This window comes from Dicentrarchus labrax, unplaced genomic scaffold, assembly GCF_905237075.1.
Source record: "Dicentrarchus labrax unplaced genomic scaffold, dlabrax2021, whole genome shotgun sequence".
NCBI lineage: Eukaryota > Metazoa > Chordata > Actinopteri > Moronidae > Dicentrarchus > Dicentrarchus labrax.
In genome coordinates, this window is record NW_026136722.1 from 6,289,848 (window position 1) to 6,310,216 (window position 20,369).

Genomic DNA, 20,369 nt, shown 5'->3' on the forward strand with positions numbered 1-20,369 from the left:
CAGTGCAAGGTCCTCGCTCGTCTGCTGTGTAATTTATGCCTCTCAAAATGTGTTACACGGTTTAGCAGCCTGTTAGCCAACAGCCCTTCCATGCATATGAGGCCAGGCTTTAGTTCAGAAGGTTATCAGGCTTGACACAATCACACCCCCAGTATCCATATGTGTAATGACACTTCGCCCAAGGGCAACTGTTAGCCAGCACAGCCTGCATGTTTGAACACATGCTGCTGAGGGCTTATGGTGAGGCTTGTGTGTAATGTATGTGTTAAAGACGTAGGTATGTATGTAATATATGATCTAACGTAGCATTTGTTTCAGATATAATTTAATAAGGAGCTAAACCTGCAATCTCTAATTTTACAGCGTAATTATTTACCTAACCTTTTGTAAATGAGCTGTCAGAACTGTTAGCTAAGGACATACCAATGTACCAAACAGGTGAACTAAAATGGGTGTGGGCGTACCTCAGAAAAACCTGATTCTTCTGAGTTGAGGAGAGAATACTGGATTTGTCCCAACATGTTAGAAAACCCTAAAATACTCTCCTTTATTAACCAGCTGCACCACAAAAATCACTGACAAACTGAACAGGTGTCATTATTTTCAAGCTTTTTAATACAAACTTAATAAACTATCAGTCCCTCTTAACATGTAAGACACTGACTCCAAATACTTTGTTATACCGTTTGTTTTATCAAGTATTGCACAATGTAGGTACAAAATTAATATACGATTACATTTTGTCCATAATATAGCAAAAATCTTTAAACTCTTAACAGAAAATACAACTCTTATGTTTTTCAAAAAAGCAAATATTCTTAAATCCCACCACTACGGAATATTCTGTACACAATCTTTAGAATAGTCAATTTTTTTAAAGATGGATTCATTTTATAATTTCAATAAAAAAAGAAAACATAAAGTTGCTGCAGCCATCACAGATCACTGGAGTAGTAAAAAGATATAAATGCAATACCATGTCGTAGAAACAATAGATACTCTGATATTTTACAAACTCTGTACTAAATTAAATTATACAATTAGAAAAAAGACCAGGAAATCCCACTTATTTATACCAATTTCTTGAAAAATTGGCGGTGTCCAGTTATGTTTAAATACTGAAAGAGGCCATGACTTGTGGTGGTGTTTTGTTTTTTTTTGTCTTTTTTTATATCTTAAAACAGTCACATAAAAAAAATAGTTTGTGCTTGGTTGGCAAAAGAAATGACAATGATGCATTTTGAAGTTTAGGAAACCAAGCTTGGACATCTTGTACTAAAGGTATAACTCAAGGGGGCAAAGTAATTCACCCTCGGGCTCATGCTCTTAGACTCGTAACACAGATCTGACAAGTCACTTTTTTCCTTTTATCGTCGACATTCTGTTCTTGTTTACACTTTTTTTTTTCAATTTTTCAAAATGTGCATTTGTGTTTATCCCCCCCCCACCCCATCACATTATCTCTGGTCGTTTCTGTGTGAAGTAGTTGCTTAAGTAGTACCTTTACGTGTACTAGTTGGCCATAACTGGCTGGAATTGCTGGTTAGAATACTGCATGTTGTTCAAGCTGAAATTCAAGCCATCCATAAGGGACTTGTCGTTAAGGCCACCATAGGCCGCAAACATGTCGAAGGCATTGCTGTACTGCAGCGGGCTGAGGCTGAGTGAGCTGTCCCCAGGGAAGAGAGCACTCTGGCTGCCCTGGCCCTGAAGGCTGGGGAACACAAACTCCTTGGCATTGGGGGACAGGGCTGAGGGCTTCTGGTGCTGCTGCGGCTGCACTCCGAGGCCCAACCCGTACAGAGAGTGCATGGAGGTGGAGATGGCTTTCTGTTTCAGGAGACTGTTCACATTCAGGCCCAGGTTGGTGGGAGAGGTACGTGCCACCTTGTTCCCAGCGTTACCGCCGCCGCTGTTGTTGTTGTTGTTACGTCCGCTGCTCTTCATCTTAGTGGAGCCAAACTTGGTGGCGGCAAAGGTGGCTGTTGTGAAGGTCAAAGGCTGCGCGGAGCGGGGCATAAAGGTGGGGCTGACTGCTGCCGAGTGGCCGAAAGGAGGAGAGGGTGAGCTGGAGCCCGGAGAGGCTCCGTTCACAGGCTCATTGATGGGCATGAAGACCTGTGCGTCGGGATTGAAACTGTTCTTGATCTCCTTGTCCAGATCAAGCCCCCCACTGTTAGCTCCACTTTCATTGCTGTCATCGACATACAATACTTTGACGGGCCCCTTCTCCCCGATCTGATAGGACACCTCAAAGGGGTCAATCCACACGCTGAGGTCCTGGGGCAGGTTGTTGCGGACATCTTCAATGTCCAGCCCGCTCTCTTTGGCCGCTTTCTCCACCACAGGGTCCACCTTCTCCCCAACATGGATACATCTGAATCCTGAGCCTTTGTATGGCTTGTCTGGGTACCAGTGTCCCTCATATTTCTGCTTGAGCTGCCTTTCCAGCTCCTCGCCGAAAATGTTGACACGCCGCCTCGGCAGCTTGTTATACAGGTACGAGATGATGAAGTTGAGAGCTACTTGGATTTCAAGCTGCATAGCTAACTGCTGAAGTTTACCAGCTGCGTGAAGATTAGGTGTGTCTGACCTTGAATGTGTCCACTGGGTCTGCTTTCTTTATCCGTGGTTGGCAACACAGATGCTCTCCAGGCAGGATGGCGAAAGCAACCAGAACTTGGGACAAAACAGGTTCAAAAGCAAAAGTGCTGGTTTTGTAGAAGTGATGTCCTTCCACAGGGTGTGATAATGTTTTCCTGCAACAATCGAAAGAGGAAAAAATACTTAATACTCAATCATTCATTTACATAAAATCATAAGAAAAAGGTAAATATTTGATATCCTGGTGAATATTCACCACAGACAGGTCTATTTGCCCTTTTAAGGGGAGTGCAAGAAAGTGTCCTTTAATTATTAACGGTCTGTCTGAAGTACCAGTGCATGTTGCAGTTTTGACTGCTGTGAGCTCATAAGTTGAATGTCACACAGCAGACATCCAAAGCAGAATCTCACGACAACAGTCAGATGGAAGGGAAATGTGCATCTATTGCAGAAATGGTCACACAGAGCCCACTGATCAAGCAATATTTCTTATTCACGTGGCACTGAAATGTGTATAGCCTATATATAGTTTACCTGAATGTTAAAAAGGTATGACTTGGGAATCCTGTTACATAACAGGCTACTGGATAGCTTCCATACAGCAGGCTGGCCAACTAATGTGAGGTTGCTGCATTTAATCTAAAGAAAACGGTCAACTTCACAGAGGAAATGCCCTGTCAACAATGCCTAATGGAGGACAAGTTAGCGAGGACATAATTTAGGTGGATTTCAAAGCTCACAACCGTGTCACTGGGGCTGGTCTGATGTGCGTACAGCTCCGCCGATTAGTCTGGGAGCTTTCTACATTAAAAACAATGTCGAAATAAGGCTCAACGCACTATTGGCGACACCCATACGTTTGGCAATCTCACGCAGGGAAGACGAAATACTCGATTGTTAAAACATAATGGTGGATAAAATGTGAATGCCACAAACTATATTGCGGGGGGATCAAAGAAATAGGGCTGCACTACAATAATCCTCACCGATAAGAAGAGCTGGACTGAAGGATACAGACAGTAAACTGATTAAAATACCTAAAAGTGATACATTTATTTATCTACATAGAAGAGATTCTGCACGGGGGGGGTTAAACTGCAACAATCGCCTCCCTCATCAAACAGTAGCCTAGAGGAGATTCCTCACAGTTGCGAAATGGCTACAGGTCTTGATTCAACGTATCAGATTAAAAAAGTTAAAAAGAAACATTTTTTTTTTTTTTTTTTTTTTACAATTTAACAGAATATGCAACACTAAAAACAGCCTGTACTGACAGTGGAAATGAAAAGATGCAGGAAAGTACGATATAGCCAGCTAGTGTCTAAATTCACGAGTATATCAGACGCATTTAGAGTCTCTTCGGGAATGCTGTTGTCCGTTTTTAAGATTAAGATGAAAGAAAAAAAGGACATAGTACACAATTGTATCACACACACACACCCCTCCCTAAGTTCGTGGACTGACGCAGCAAATCAGCTTAACTATGAATAGAGCTAACTTACAGTACGACAGCAAGCAACAGAAATACAACACAATTATATACACAATACAAGCAACAGAAACAGGCGGAAGATACTTACTTTTTTTGGTAAAAAATAAAGATTCTCAGTAGTTCTGAAGTACCGTTAGTTAGTGCAAATAGAAAAAAAAAGTATAAATACTTTCTTCACATAGAATATATTATCAACATTACAAAAAAGTATTCCAGTACATGTACATTTCGGAGGATTGGCGTTTGTTTGTTTTTTTACGGTGTTCGCTTCGGTTTCTGTTTTTAAGGTTATTTTTTTTTTCCTCTTTTCAGCAGGCTTGCAGAGTAGCTCCCGCCTCTCCGGGAGTTTTGCAACTTCGTCCGCCTCCTGATACAGCGTTGCCTGTATTTATAGCTTTCCTCCGCCATGGGCACGAGGTAGGCGGTGATGCGGTTTCAGAGGTCAAAACAATACGAGCGGCTGCGATTGGTCCAGAGTGCTAGTCCCGCCCCCGGAGAGGTGTCTCCGCCGTGCGCTCATTGGCTGAGCCGCGACGTCGATCTGGAGACATATGATTCTGTGAAATGGGAGAGACGCCTGTGATGAGCGCTTGCGTCAGAGATAACCTAGGTCTGTGCTGACAGCAAAAGGCTAAAGTAATTATTGTAAAGACAGAAAAGGTATTATATGAAGAGCTAACCCGCCCCTGTCTGAGTTGTCTGCAAATTAATACTAATATCGATGTGGAAACGTCGTATTGTTGATGTTTTACAGACAGGAGCTTCTGTTTGCTAAATATCCAGGTGCATTATGCTGGTGTAGCCGTCATTGTCTCACAAAATGAGGGACACTGTGCTATTAAATGATATACTTAAGCATTGTACACAGACGACTCGCTGTTCTTTAAATGCCTGTGCCGTGTTTATACCACACGGCAGAACCCTAAAGGGAGCCATTTACGCGATTATAGTCTCATTTATATCCCATGCGTCATTCATAAAGGACCTTGGCTTTTTGTAATCTGCCAGGGAAGGGGGAAAAAACTGCAGGAGTTAAGATGAATGTACAGTATATTGCCTGAGAGGAGATTCCCTATAGCGGAACAATACAGCTGGCAGCAGTGTGGGTGGTGCTGAATGCTATCTAGAAAACACATGCGCTGATTGGTCTAAAACGGGGCAGGAGCCCTACGGTGAATGGTGTGCCCGTATCCAAGGTGCTGATGTAGGCTGCGCACGTCATTGCTCGGCTAAACGCATGCTGTTGCCAAATTTAAAGTGCACTAACACACATAGGTGTATGTACCTGATATGAAGTCACTTCTCTACAATGTCAGTGTAACTTGTACTGTTTGTATTGGAAAGGGGAGGAAAGTAAAAAGAAGGCTACATTTTAATTTGAATTAAACCATTAACCTGAACTGTGAAAGTTGCTGTCTCGTAATGATGTACATAGATAGATAGATAGATAGATAGACGGTTAGATAGATAGACGGTAGATAGATAGATAGATAGATAGATAGATAGATGGATAGATTTTAAATTATTAAAAGTAAAAAATAAAATAAAATAAAAAACAAAGAGACTTAATGAACAGATGATGCCATGGAATATCTTGTGTATTATTAACTCATTTTCTTTTAATCTTTTCTTGTCTTCTCTATTCATATCTCTTGATGACATTCGGTGCGAGAGTCCTAACTTTTGTCATCACAGCAGCTGCGCTTGTAATGGAAAAAGGAAGTCTGTCGGTCGGTATAGGCCTGCTGACAGAGTGGACTTTTACACATTCTTCAGGCACTTAGGTTTGCCAAGCGGAGTCATGTGCTCGCTGTGAGCTGTAAAATGTGTGCGAAAGAAAGTGCTGTGAGGATCAAATGCACGAGACAGACGAAAGATCGGGCGGGGGCAGAATAGAGGTGAGATTATATGGTTTGACATTGCCCCGTGGATTCAGATTCACAATCTAGCCTAGAGGTGAAGTGGGTGGGAGAGTGTGTTGGCTGCCAAAAATGCTGTGACTTCCACACTCCTGGCAAGGCCTTCTGGGTTGTTTACTGTAAACAGCTCAGCACAATGTAACGTCTCGCGTCCTCTACAACCAAACCAGGCTTTTTATTGTAGTTCATATACAGTGTAGGCTTCTTGTGCTTCTTCAGTTGTGTGTAAGTTATGTGTGGGTGCCTTCTTGTGGTGTTTGCGGTCGAAACAAACAGCCGTCAGCTGACAGAGCAAGGTTAGCAGCCATAATGAGGCATGTTAAGACTACTATATTGTCTTAAGGTGTAATCCTCTAATGTATCCTCCACTCACTGCCACTTCTGTCACTTGTGCTTATGAAGGAGTGTAACACCCTAAGATCTCTAATCCCCCCAATCGGTCTTCAGTCCTGTGCTTTGACTCCAGGAATGAGTATGTGGGTAAAGGGAGAAATTAAGTTAAATTAGTAATTTGCGTTGTTGCTTGTTTTCGTTTTTTTTTTTTTTTTTATGAAAATCAGACTCATGAGGGCTCAGTTGAGCTACTTACACTGAAGGAATACAACACAGAGACCATACAGGCTTTTTCTGAGAATTTAGTAAGCAGAAAAGAAGTTGTGGGATTTCCTGATGTTTACCAATCCATTTATTATCTTAGTGAATTAAAGGTCTCCTTCAAAAACATAAGCAACATTCATCACAGGGCCTCAACCTGACATAATAAAAGCAAACTTGATCTCACCCTGACAACAGAAGATGAACAGACGCTGTCTTCCACTTGTTGCTGCCCTATATGACATAAACATACCGGCTCCTGCGATAGGACCATATACAGAATTACGCTCAGCAGCAGATGTGTGACGGAGCATAATAGGCCACTTCCGCTCTTCTCTGAGCCAGTGGGGGGGAAAAAAAGCAAGAAATCATTGCCATTTATCAGCCATTGAGAGAGGAGGAACAGAATTAACATCAGTGTTTAAGGCTTGTGATTAAAGAACAATTTGCTACTAAGTGTTTATGCTCAGTGTTATGCAGCAGGCCAAAAAAGGCAAGGCAACAAGTAGAGGAGACTTTTTTTTTTACACACTACCACTTCCATGTCTGTCTCCCCTCCTCCTTCTCCTTTTATCCCTTTTTCTTCGCCCCCTCGCCCCCTCGCCCTCCCTCTTTCCAACTCAGACGGAGAGTCTTTGACGTCACTGGTTGTTATTACTTAACACAACTCTGCAGAGCGCCACGGGCTCCTCGTAATAGACAGATGCTTTGCTTTCCCTTTGAAGAGTAAATGAGGCAGCGGGTGAGACATGCAGCAACGGAGATGGAGAGAGGGGAGAGGAATACTGTGGGTGCAACACAAGATTGGGGCTTTCAGTGATTTTGTCTCTGTACTGCCACTGAGAAATATTTAATGTATTTTCTCTCCAGAGCCTTTAATGGAAAATGGTAATATCTGAAGCAACTGAATCATATTTTGGTTCCTTGTGCACAGTTTCTATTAGATTAGTACATGCACTTATTTTCCTAAAAAGGGAACAGTGGATACGTTTTAACAGGAAGTTACAAATGGTTGCATCAGATTTATTACAGAGATCCTACATTTCAAGATAAAAGAATATTTTACTTGATGGTCTTGAAGGGCTTTCTTTTAGTTGATATCCTTGACAAAGGGACCCAATCTCCCCTGTGGACTGGCCACAGGATTAAAGGCTAATTATTTTAGGGAAATATATATATTGATTAGCTGGGGAAACTGGTAGACTGCAGTTAGTTATCTCTGTTAGCATGGTAGCATGTCAACACAACTCAATACCTAGAATCCATCAGCATAATATTGCATTAGCATTGGCAGCTAAAACTGCCCTGAATTTGAAACAGCTGAAGCTAGTCAGTGTGCCTAATTGTCCTTTAGTTTCAATTCAGTATTCATACTGAATATCTAATGTCTAAAAGAATAAGTTCTCTTTTCTGTAACCTTCAAATGAGTTACTGATACATTAAATGATCACCTTGGTATAATATCTCATTAACTACATTTCATGATTGACTGAGTTTCTACACCAACTATTTATGGTCGGTAATGACAAATTGTGCTTTTTCTTGACTGTGGAGCAGCCCATTAAATATCCTGTATCAGTGGCCTGCAGTGAGTCACACAGCATGCATACACATGGTGGATTTACATAGCACAGCATATGTAAATACAGAGGTTATGTTATCAGTTGTCACGACAGCAGCGTAAGTACTTTTTCTCCTGCACAGTCGCCTTCATAACCCAGCGAGGCTGTTACATAATTCATCCAATGGCAGCCCACAGGGGCAACATCAATAGATCCATTTGCCATCTGCAGAGGGAGAAAAACAATGCTGAAATGCACAAGACCATCCCAATATAACCAAGTCTAAGTTGTGTAAAATGGCTCATTGTTGATGGTCAGTTTTCAGAAATGTGAAATAGGGCAAACATTTTTATTCTCATGTTTATTCATGAGTGACACTTTCTCTGGAAATGAAAACATTGTTCCTCTTGACTGAAAATTTAATTAAGTTCTTAATTAGCGGTTCACTGCTATATGTTGTGTTGTTGTGCTCGGCTGAGTCTGTACATTCTTCCCAGTCTCTCGTCCCCCTTTCTCTCACTTTGCCCTTGTGGCACGGCCCATCAAAAGAGAAAACATAACTGAGTGGTTAGTGTCAGATCACACACACACACACACACACTGAATGAATGGGTCAGTTCAAGTCAGCTCCACTCTCCCAGTATCCCTCAGCACTGTATGCTCTCATTAATGGGTTGTCACATGAGTTCTTTTTAAAGCTAATTCTCTTCATCCTACATTTCTCCTGATTTTGACTCTCCCTCATTATTCCACATCCCACCAACCACACTGTGACTACATGATCTGAAAAGCATGAAGTGGAAGGGAGTCAGTTTATTTCTGTATGTACTCAACTGGTGCAGACACACACACACACACACACACACACACACACACACACACACCTCCCCCACCCACCAGGTCTCTTAAACTGTTTCAAATGATAGAGCGACACCTCCGATGCCCCAAGGACACGGAGAATCAATTTAGTAATGAGACGTGGATAGTTGATGGAAAGATAAGAGAAAGGTGCCTGGCTGTTTTTGATTCATCGGTGGCAGTGACAAGGCACATCACTTTGTGTGGTTTAGTGCCTGACATTATGTTGATTACCTTAAATTTTTTATTCTGCACTCTTCTCTCTCTCCAATCATTCATGAGTTTTTAATGCAGGGTGCTTCATTAATATGACAAAACAGTACCCCACTGTGTGCATCGGATCTGACTGGAGGGGTGGGAGGTCCCCTGTGTAGTCTTGTACATGTTTCACATCGTCTGGATGAGACACCACGAATGAATGTTGGTGTTTGTCAGTAAAAAAGAGTAAACAAAGAGAGCCCGATAGACTTTCTGCTGCTGAATGAAGAGCACATTGTGTTATGAATAATTGACAGTAGCTCCTTACCACATTTGCAGTACATACAGCCCAAGAACCTGGTGACATAAATTCACTTGTTAGGAATTCAGCGTCTTTCTCAGGTTTCCTGAATTAAGTGTTATTTTCTTTACATATGTTATTTCATTGTTTCATACATTGTTTCAATGTATTGTACATTTTTGAATTAGTACTTTTGTCTCCAGCACACAGACAGGAGAAAGGATTGGATTGTGGCACACAAAAAAAATGTGTACGGTAATGTTCATGATGATATTTTGTCAATTCTGTCAATGTTGGTCACACATTCTTGATTTAACATGCCGTTTTTATCCATCAGGTAAAGTAACAATTAAAGATTTTTTCTATTGTAATTGCAGTTGCCTTTAAGAGCAGTCATGGCAAAATATTTTTCTCTGCTCAGTCCGTTTGTTTGTAATATTTTTATTGCATTGAAATATTTTTGAGACATAATACATCATATTGCGTCTGTTATCAGAATGTTTCAAATGTCTCTTGAGTGTCCACATGATAAGCACATACATTATATTTTTTAGAAACCAGGACTAAAGCTCAAAATGAAAATAAGACTCAACCTCACTCTACTCTTGGCTTCTGGTATTTTTTGGCTTCTCTTAACTCTTTCTGGCATGAACAAACACCTAGACAGTCCTTCCGCTTGGACAGGGGCACATTTGCATTCACATTATACTACATTTGTGGCCCCATGTGTCCTTGGCCACCTCCAAATGTGGCTCAAGGAATTCAGTCCCAGTGCATCCTAGTGGATACATTCACACCTGCATATAGAGCTGTTTACTTGTGATTTGATCAATCAGGATGCATTTTAGTGCTTAGTGTGACTCTCTGAGGTGTTGGTGAAGCAATAGTCTCCAGGTTGAAAGAGTGTAGAGGTGCAAGAATAGAAAGAGTGTGGAAAAGAGGGGAAATACAGAGGTATAAAGGACAGCTGGGAGGATATGAAGGAAGGAGGAAGGGAGAGACGACAGTTGTGCCCTGAGGGCCAGGAGCGACCTCCAAGGACTTATAGTGAGAGAAAAAGAAGAGAGGGAAAATAAATAAAGACAGAGCTGGTTTAGATGGAAAGGTTTATGAGACAAATATTACATTACGAGACTCCAAGCAAAAATAACAACATGCAAATAACTTAAATTAATTCAGTTCATCGCTGGAAAGAAAAATCCATTTTATTTTCAAAAAACAAAGTCAGCAAAATGGAGACCACCTACTGACAACAGCAGAGCCCACAACAAAAATACTTGAGGCGGTTTTGAGGCGATGGCTACAGAATCTGAAGCACTTATCATAATTCTGATTAGAACTGACCCTGGAAAAACACAGCATGCAATTAGGATTCACAGAGAGAAATTAAAAGTAAACAGCAGGGGCTGTCTACCGAGAAGTGTGCCTGATAGATGAGAGGAGGGATGGAGGGAGACAACAGAGGAAGATGACGAAGGATGAAAGTAAGAAAAGGGGGAATGATAATCCCACTGTTGTGTTTAATAGAGGGAGGCTCCTCTGTGTTCATGGGTGTGGAGAAATACTCACACATTCATACATCTCTCAGCAGGGCAGGTCTTACATTCCCTGAATATGTAATCGCATCCCTCCGTGCTTACCATACGTCTATTTCAGACGTGTGTGTGCATGTACATTTGGAAATCAATGGAGATGAAGTGGTCATGGATCAACAGAAATCTCATCCACCTTTGAATGCTATTCTGCTTTTTAGATAGCTTTATAAACTACTAGTATTATCTATAAATGTTCTGGTTGTGCTTCTTCGATAAGATTATTCAACTTGTTATCATCCACCCTGTCACAAGCAGCAAATTAGATCTTGTAGCTTGCCTATTGCAATCATAATTTCAATATCTAGCATGAATCCATTTAATAAAAGGATGTATGAGGCTAAAGTGGCCTTCCATTTAGCCTGTGAGGTCAAACATTGCAAATCTGTGTTAAATATGCAAATTCTATCTCACCTCAGAGGCGCATATGTTATGGCTAACAAGTCCTCTCACTGAGAAGGCAGCAAATGAATGTATGTGTATGTATGAATACTGAATTAGTTTTATGTGTCTCCATACTTTCTTTGATGACGCACAATACTGAATTATTTACCAGCTTAATCAAGTGCTGATCCAAGAATAACTTTCTACTATGCACAGACTGCATTTTAATATGGCTGTTTATTGCATTGTGTGTGACTAAAACAGGCTGAAGAAATATATTTAATATCGACTGATGAGAAATTTCCACCTTTTTTTTAACCTGGCGTTTGGAGGTCAAGGACTGGGTTCAATATATGGAAGTTTATGGACCAGAGGAGCAAATCTGAAAATAATAATCATATGTCTTTATTAGAAGCTGTAGCATTTCTCTGACTAGGAATCCATTTATTCATAAATCCCATTCAAATCTAAAGTATGATTGTGCTAATATAATCCTTATCCACAAAGATAAGAGTTGTTCTGTTGGGTTATATTTCCATATCTACAATAACACGTTGACTGATGGCCAACCCTTGATTTCCCTGTTCTTTTGGCTCCGGTCCTGAACCAGAGTTACGTAGCCATAGAGAGAGATAAGAATGAGAACAGTCTGCCTTTGCTTTACCCTGATGACATATGAAACAGTTGCCCTCCTCTGCAAACTATGAGATGACACAAACGCCCTGAGACACGACTTGCCACAACGCAACTCCTTTTTCACAGAACGCCCTAAAAAAAAATCTCACTGCAATTCACAGAGTGCTTCACATAGAGATATAGAAGTGTTCTTTGTTGTTGTGCACTGTATCATATATAAATGTTATTGTTTTAAATTCAACTTAAAGCTAAAACAAATGTAATTTTAATGATATTTCTTTCCTGGAAGGATTATGCATGGAAGGAGACTCTACGTGTAATGGATAAACGTGTCTCTGGTTATATGACTCTTAACACAAGTCTTTATCTCAAGCTGGGGACTACTTTGCCCTGGGGTGCATCTGTGCAGACACAGTGTGCCACACTCACAGTCCATAAAACTCTGCTGGTCCACTGCAGGGTTTCCAGACGTCCTGCTCTCTTTGCTCAGAACAGTGGGTGTGTATGCATGTGTGTTTGTGTTTGAGGCAACAGGTCCATGTTAGATCTCCTCGCCTTATCAGTGAGTCACACACAAACACAGTAACACACACACACACATACACACACTGGTAACAGCGTGTGACTCCCAACAGCGAATGGTTGTACCCGTTTTGGAAACAGATATGGTATCATGGAGTGGCTGATGCATACTTAAAATGAGCACAGCACATTAACCTTTCCTTTATTTAGCTTCTGTCCTGTGGAGTCAACGAGGGGAACCAATATCAGATGGCGAACTGACTGGCTATGAATGAGAATCAGGATGCAGGTAAATAGAACTAGATTGCTATAGACAGCAGGGGATGGATGGTGTGGACATTTGAATTTCCTATAAGGGAGATACAGTCAGCAAAGAAATTGCAATGATTACAGTTGTCGCATCTGAAACCTCAGTCAAACAATACTCCTGCAAAATGGGTGCTACAGAACCAGAGATATTGTATTTTTTATTCTATTCATTCCTCTTCCTTGTCCACACCTGGCATCCACATTATGCAACTCAACCCCTGACAATCGGTCAGAGATTCGGGTGTGTTAGCGGCTACTGTAGCCTGGAGCTGCTAGCCTCACGCAGAGATAAGGAGTGGGGTAGTATAAGCTCCCTTCTTTCTAACTCCACAACCTCGATTTTTTTAATTTACAACTGATGGTGACGTTTACGTTTAACACTTGATTTGATGTGTGAGTTCCACTTTTCTCTCACTAGTCTTCTAATGTAAGTGCACTACAAAATAGCGTGAGCAAAATTAGAGTATGCATGTGTACATACACTATGCACCAGTCCTTTCCCATATTGCTCCCAAGTCAGACATATAAAGCCAACAATAACAAACCAAGACTCAAGCATAAACCTTTAAAAAATAAACCAAGCCATTCCCCATCACCTCCTCACACTCACCCCTCAAAATTCTTCCATCCATCAGACTCTTTGTTTACTTTGCTCTAATGTTTCAAAGTTGCCCCCTAAAACAAAGAGCCCTCACCAAACAACACTCTACCACAACACTCTGCCCCTCCTAAATCTTCTCACCAGCTACTGAAAGGAAGTGGCCAGCTGTTGCACTTCACACTCAGAAGTTTGTATCAGTCATCTGAAATTCACTTCAGATACCAGAGGTGGTGCATGACTCACTGAATCGGTTACAAATGCCCTTTGATCCAAAGTGAAATGCATATGGTGTCACTGCCTTCCTCCCCGAGTGTCAACCATGTCAGTAAGACAGGTGCGTCGTGTCTCTTGTCCTGACCTTTGACCCATCACACACACAGACACATACACACACGCACACACAAAAATCTTATTTTGACATAATGGTGCTGGAGATGATATCTTTGGACAGCAACTGGTGACTGCTTAGTGGAGAGGGTGGGAGGAACTCTGTGAGCATGTGACTAAGGTCTTGGTTTTCTGAGAAATTTAACAAAAGTCCCATGAAGTTGATTTCAGCCGCTGCTGTCGAAAAGTTTGAAGTTCAGTGTCTAATGTGTGTACCTTTTCTAACCACTTAACGAAGGCTGAATGCATCAGCACATCCCTGCTTACACCAGGCAGAGGGACAGGGAAGCACCCTGGAATGATAATCTGTGCACTGCAAGGCAAACACAGACACACTCACCATCTATGGGCAGATGCTTGTTGGATTGCCAAATAGCTTTGGTTTGAACTTTTTTCTCCAACTTTCTTTCTTGTTCATAGCACAACTGTTTCTGGCACTTTTCAGGTGAAAAGCGCCACTTTTTTGAGCATAACCTGACCCTTGGTGCCTCCAATTCACCTAAATGATGGGAGAGTTAACTGAGCACCACACCACACTGGGAGAACAGTAAAATTTCCCACAGACAGCTTAAACCTTTAACAATTTAAATATAAAGAGGCACTGCAACTCACTACTAAAAAGTGCAGTAGTGGATTTATAGTGTTTATCTCTTCTTATATAGTTTTGTCACATTATCTTTACCCTTTTGTTTAAGGTCACTTAATTTCTACCACACTTGGGCATCTGAATGAACAACGCTCTGCACAAATCTTCATAATAGCACCTCAGCAACCCCCTGGAACGTCTGTCATACAATTGTCAATTCACATCGGCAGCCATGCTCAGGTCATACACGTAAAAGCAACTCTAAACTACCTCTACCAGGTAAATAGGCACCCAGCAGTGAAGAGAAAATGTTTGCAATTACAGTCTGTGGAAATAGGAGGGAAATGAATAGAATCAAGGAGGTACATCATCACAGTTATTGTGTGTGAAAGTCTCCTATTGTGCATTTATTTCTTTTTTTATTTTCTTTGTCTGCATGTCTCCAACTACAAGTGTGTCTGTGTTAATGCTTACATGTGTGCGAGTCGACGTGTGCAGGTATATGCATGTGTCTGTTGTGAACAATTTTTTTTTTGCTGAAAAATACATACGTATACTTGTAAACAGTAAACCTGAATCTTCTCCTATAGAACTTAAAAGGTGTAAAGACAAAGCAAAACTGAAGAAAGCATTCAGAAAAGAAGGTACTTTAAAATCTCCTCAGCTTTTACAGGTTGTCTTCTTTCTTTTCAAGACATGCATTGAATATGGTATAATCCCGTCAGCATAGTACAAGTCCATTATGAAACCCATGCCAAAGTCATCAAAGAGTGACCCTAGAATACCCCTTAATTATAGGGGAATCAACCTACAAATAGAGCTATGTACAGCACGCAAATTGTATTATAATATACCGAACAACAAGCTAACACAGTATTTATGAATGTTACATTATCTTGTTGATGAGCAGAATGGATTTAGAAAGAAACAAGCATGTATCGATCATATGCATTCCATTATCAGGACTTGAACTGACAAAGGCAAAGCAGTCCAGTTGCTTGAGTCAATAATACTCACTGACTTGTTCAATACCCCTTGAAAAACAAGGTGACGTCGTCTCTCCAACTGTTTTTGCATTATTTTTTTAATAACTTAACCCTACAGTTTAAGGAATCTAACTAAGGCATTTAGACTAAATTTGGTCTTTTATTTTAGTTTTATTGGTTCTGACTTACACAATATGTTAAATGTGGTTAGTTTTTGGATATAAATGAAACAAAAACAATGCATTTCAAAACAAAAAGAGTCTCTTTAGAATATGTTGGTGCATATTAATTCTTGTGTTTTTCTTCTGATTAATTTATTACATGTGACCCTGGAATCGGCTTCCTTGTTGAATCTGCTGGAAGAAGCTTTAGGATCAGTAGTAAACAAACTGAAATGATGTAATGCGCTTGGCCATTCTTCATATACCCAACTTTATGAAGCATGTACCTCCCCTGTACTGAACTATGCTGCAGGAATATTAGGCTTAAAATAATCTAAACCTGTAGACAGTATACAGAATAGAGCTATACAATGTTTTCTAGGGGTTCATCGTTTTTTATTCCCATTCCAGCCATTCAAAGAGACTTGGGCTGGTTGCCAGGATCAATGAAAATGTGAAATGATGACTGTGAAACCCTCTAATCCAAATGGCAGAAGACAGAATAATAGGAGAGTGTTTTTGTGGAGTAAATGAGGTCTCCATGAGCAAAATATGGGCAGACTTTATTAAAAGTGAACTTTTATTAAAGTTTGAGAAAAAATTGCTCTGAAATATATTTTTAGAGACAAAATTACAGACATCTGTGCAATTAAAAAAAAAAAGTTTGGGCCTGAATCATATGTTATTACTCTTTTATTTAAAAGCCAAAGAACTTTAGTTGCTCAGTTGAGAGCTGTTTTTTCTCTGGCCACTGAGACTGGTTGAAAAATATTCAGGAGGAAAACTGATTGTATGGTCTATGTGATTTGGGGGAAATGAGTCACACTTTCTTTTGTACCATACAAGAGAGTTAATTTTCCATGAAACGGCTCAACAAACCCCCTGAAATATTCTGGTGCACAGATGAGCAAAAATGTAAATGTTTGGTTACCCTAAGTCTGGAAAAGAAAGTGAGATTAAGTATGTAATTTGTGTTTATTCTCCACTACTATAGCCTATACAGTGTTGGGCAGGAACCTATTACTAGTAATAATGATACACTAATAAAAAATAAAATAAAATCATTAATTTGCAATACCAGGGAGCACACTTGCCCTACATTGTCTCTCTTTTTCCTTTTTTCTGTTTCTGTCCTTCAAAGTAATAACTCAATTAAAAATGACTGAGCTGACTGGAACATGCAATTCACCTCCACACAACACGCTGTGTCATTAGAGCATTGACGTAACTCAGATCTGTTACAGTAGCCGCCCACGACAAAGAGATGCAGAGGGGACAGCAGAGACAGCAGCTAGAAAAAAAAAGCTTCATTTTCCTGATTGTCATCAATATCCGAGAGCTCTGAGAGCCACATTTCTGTCACTTAAATTTCACAAAGTGCCCCCTTCTGTCGTCTCGAGACGGTTGTTTGCCTTCACCTCCACACAAACAAAACTCCCTTTGAGGCAGAGCACACAAGCCTCTGGTGATGTCATAGTCACCATGGTAACTATTCTCACGCTCCCCCCCTCCTCCTTCCCTTTCACCCTCTTTGATCCTTTAAATCTCTTCAGAGCGAGAGTGACAGTCCATCTGTCTGTCGCTCTAATACGTTCTCCTGCGAACATACAGGCCGCATTGTGTGACTCTAATGTTGCCAATAATTCCAGGGACAGAGTGACATAATTTCCGGGTCAGGATGAAGTTAAAAAAAAAAAAAAGGAGGCCTGGGTCATTCAAATATTGCTATTTTTCACTCTCATCCTCTCGATTCCCACATCATGCAGAAATAGCTCACACAGGTGGTCACTCTGCATACTGACACCTCTTCATTTGAGATTCATTTAAGGGTCCTTTTGAAAAATGGATAGTGATTAGAAGAGGTATGAGGTAGGTTGGGGAGGACCAAAAAAAGAAAGACAGCTGCTGTTTAGTATGCATTTGTCTGTTGATTTATGAGGGAGGGTTGAGGAAGGGGGCATCGGGCTCTGAGATGGATGAGATAGATAGGTAGTGGTGATTGATGAGGGTCTCAATAGAAGTGAACACTGCACCAGAGGCAGTGAGAGAGAGAAGGGAGGGGCCATGTACAGAGATACAAACTTAAAAACTATTTTCTAATGTTCAGTGTCATGAACTTGATCCACCATGACCCATCATCTTTGGGAGACAAACAGACAGAAAGGACAGGGTGGAAATTTCCAGAGCTGTAGTCTAACCCTTTGCACTCAAATCGAATGTCTGCATATCTTCAGCAGTGTGAATTTTGAATTATTAAACCTCAGTATGAGAAGATAAATATGTCTGAACATCAAAGATCAAGCTGCAGCTGGTTAGCTTAGCTTAGCTTAGCATAAAAACTGGTAACAGCCAGCCTGGCTTCTTCTGAAAGAAAAATAAATCCACCTAACAACACCACTATAGCTCTGTGATTAACACATTATATATGTACAGTACAAAACCCACATTGTAAACGTGACAATTTTCCATTTTATGGGGAGCTATGCGCCATACTATTTCTGGGACCAGTAATTCCTGGAGTCTCCACTGGTTGCTTGGCAACTGGTCCCAGCCAAGAAACACATAAGCCTCCATAAAAATGGACATAACGTTTTTACCTTTAGTGTTAAGAGGTGCTGGTAGGCACTATACAGAATAGAGCTGCACAAAATTTCCTGGATTTTCTGGTAGGCATTATGTTACCTTTGGACAGAGCCAGGCCAACCCTTTGCCACGACTTCCAATCTTTAAGCTATCCAGCTGCTGGCTGTAACCTTAAATTTAATCGATAGATATGACAGATGTATCGATCTTCTCATCCGTCTCTCCTCCAGAAAGCATTCCCAAAATGTAAACAGGGCCCGTATTCTGTGTTACTGAATAAAAAAAACAAGAGAAAAGACTCAAGATTTGATACCAATTACAACAATATTGCAGTACCTATTACAATGTTTCTTATCAAATCAGTGTTTTGTACAACAGAAAAGTGGAGGAGGGCCACTGCATATGCCACACTATAAAAAGATTGTGTAACATTAGTATTGTTTCCTAATATGTTTTCTGCCATGACACACTTTCTGTTTGATGTGTAACAATGTGTCCTATTACATAAGCAGATTGTTTGTAAAATCTTAATCAGCAAACTAACTATTAACCATAGTCAGAATGAAGTCACTTAAAATGGAAGTAAAGTACAAGTACCTAATAATTTCACTTTCTTTTAATGTCATGTCATCTCAAAAATGTTATATTTACCATATGTATTCATTTTTATTTTCACTTTATAATGAACACACATTTAAAGACGGGCTCGATGTAACCGTCATCAGATGGATAAGCTTTGCCTACAGTACAAAAAAACCTTGTTTTTTTATCTTCCTGGTTTTGTTTATCTAAAAAGTCAGCCAGCCCTGCGCTGCTTGCGAGTGTCGCGCCCCACTATAGCTGATAGTAGTGAGGACCTGCTGGCATTGATCACTCTCGCTCTCACACAGACTTGGTTATTATGTAAGGGCACAGGTTTATTTTTAGAGAGCGCTATCAGAGGAAACACCCACTCTTCCCCACCCCAGGCTCTGGCCCGGTTGTGCTGCTTCAATCATGTGGGAGAAGGAGAACATATGGATGACATGCTGTGCTGGCTCGGGTACTGTAAGGTGTGAGACTGAGAGGAAATATGTTACTACGTGATATATGTACAATATAGATTGCAAATTATTAAAGCGATATCACATGTCCCTGAGAAGTGTGTAGGTGGTATACTTGAATTATCTGATTTAAAGACATGCAGAGTGATGAACCTCAATAATTTAACTAAAATAAAACAATATTATAAATCTGGCAGTGAAACACGTGCTAACCATTCATCCTTGCTATGGTCGGTTTAGTTATTTTGTGTATTTTTCGAGGCTCTGGTCGTAATGACTGCTGTACGGTCATGAAGAGGTCAGGTCTCCATGGCCGTGGTCAAATCCTCATCTGCTCATCTGTTATGTAATGTTGACATACACTGACCTGGTTACCACTATTGAGCCACAACCCACATTCCATTATTTTTTATGTATTTATACATGCAATATTTATTGTTTATGTAAATTAAAATGGCTAATGAGACCAGAAACATCGAACATAAATGTTTGACCAGATTTAGAAATACAGAAATAATGGCAGACAGGAGACAGAGTAACACAACAGAAAGGGGAGACGTTTTCAGCGAACAGACAGATGTGAGAGAAACACAAAAAGAGGAAGCAGAGACGTTGGAAAGCGCACGGGAGAAAAAAAGCATGATATAAACAGTGAGAGGGAGGGAATATGAAGACACACAGAGGCAGAAAATTGAAGTGGCGGTCAGCCAAGGGTCATGTGAGTAGAATTCAGAAATCCAGTTATGAAAACCTGTGCCACGTTTTGACGCATTTACACAAAAAATATAAGAACATTCCTCACAAGTTAACAAAAGCTCGGCCAATTTGCCCCTAATCACTTTAATTCAGTATGCTGCCTTTGGATTAAGCAAAATCTGAGTGAGTTCTTGAAGGAACAACTGCACCCATATATCCCCTTTACACAGATACAGGCACATTACAAAACTTGAGGGGAAAACAGTTTTATTCAGTACCCAAAACAATCCTGACATTACACATGCTCAGTTAAGTTCAGGCATGCATATCTCCCATTAGCCCTCAATCTGCAGCC

General features: G+C 40.6%; 1 protein-coding gene across 1 annotated transcript; it reads right to left on the reverse strand.

Annotated features, from left to right (window-relative positions):
* Window positions 1-597: 597 nt before the first annotated feature.
* LOC127356454 (protein Tob1) lies at window positions 598-4,468 on the reverse strand. Its single transcript, XM_051388201.1, has 2 exons — window positions 4,185-4,468; window positions 598-2,759 (listed from the first exon to the last, which is right to left on the reverse strand). Exon 2 carries the CDS (start codon window positions 2,542-2,544, stop codon window positions 1,513-1,515), a length of 1,032 nt encoding a protein of 343 aa, XP_051244161.1. The 5' UTR covers window positions 2,545-2,759; window positions 4,185-4,468; the 3' UTR covers window positions 598-1,512.
* Window positions 4,469-20,369: the final 15,901 nt, after the last annotated feature.

What these genes read in the sequence shown, in the direction of transcription:
- LOC127356454 (XM_051388201.1), bottom strand. Translation starts at nt 2,544, where the DNA reads ATGCAGCTTGAAATCCAAGTAGCTCTCAACTTCATCATCTCGTACCTG.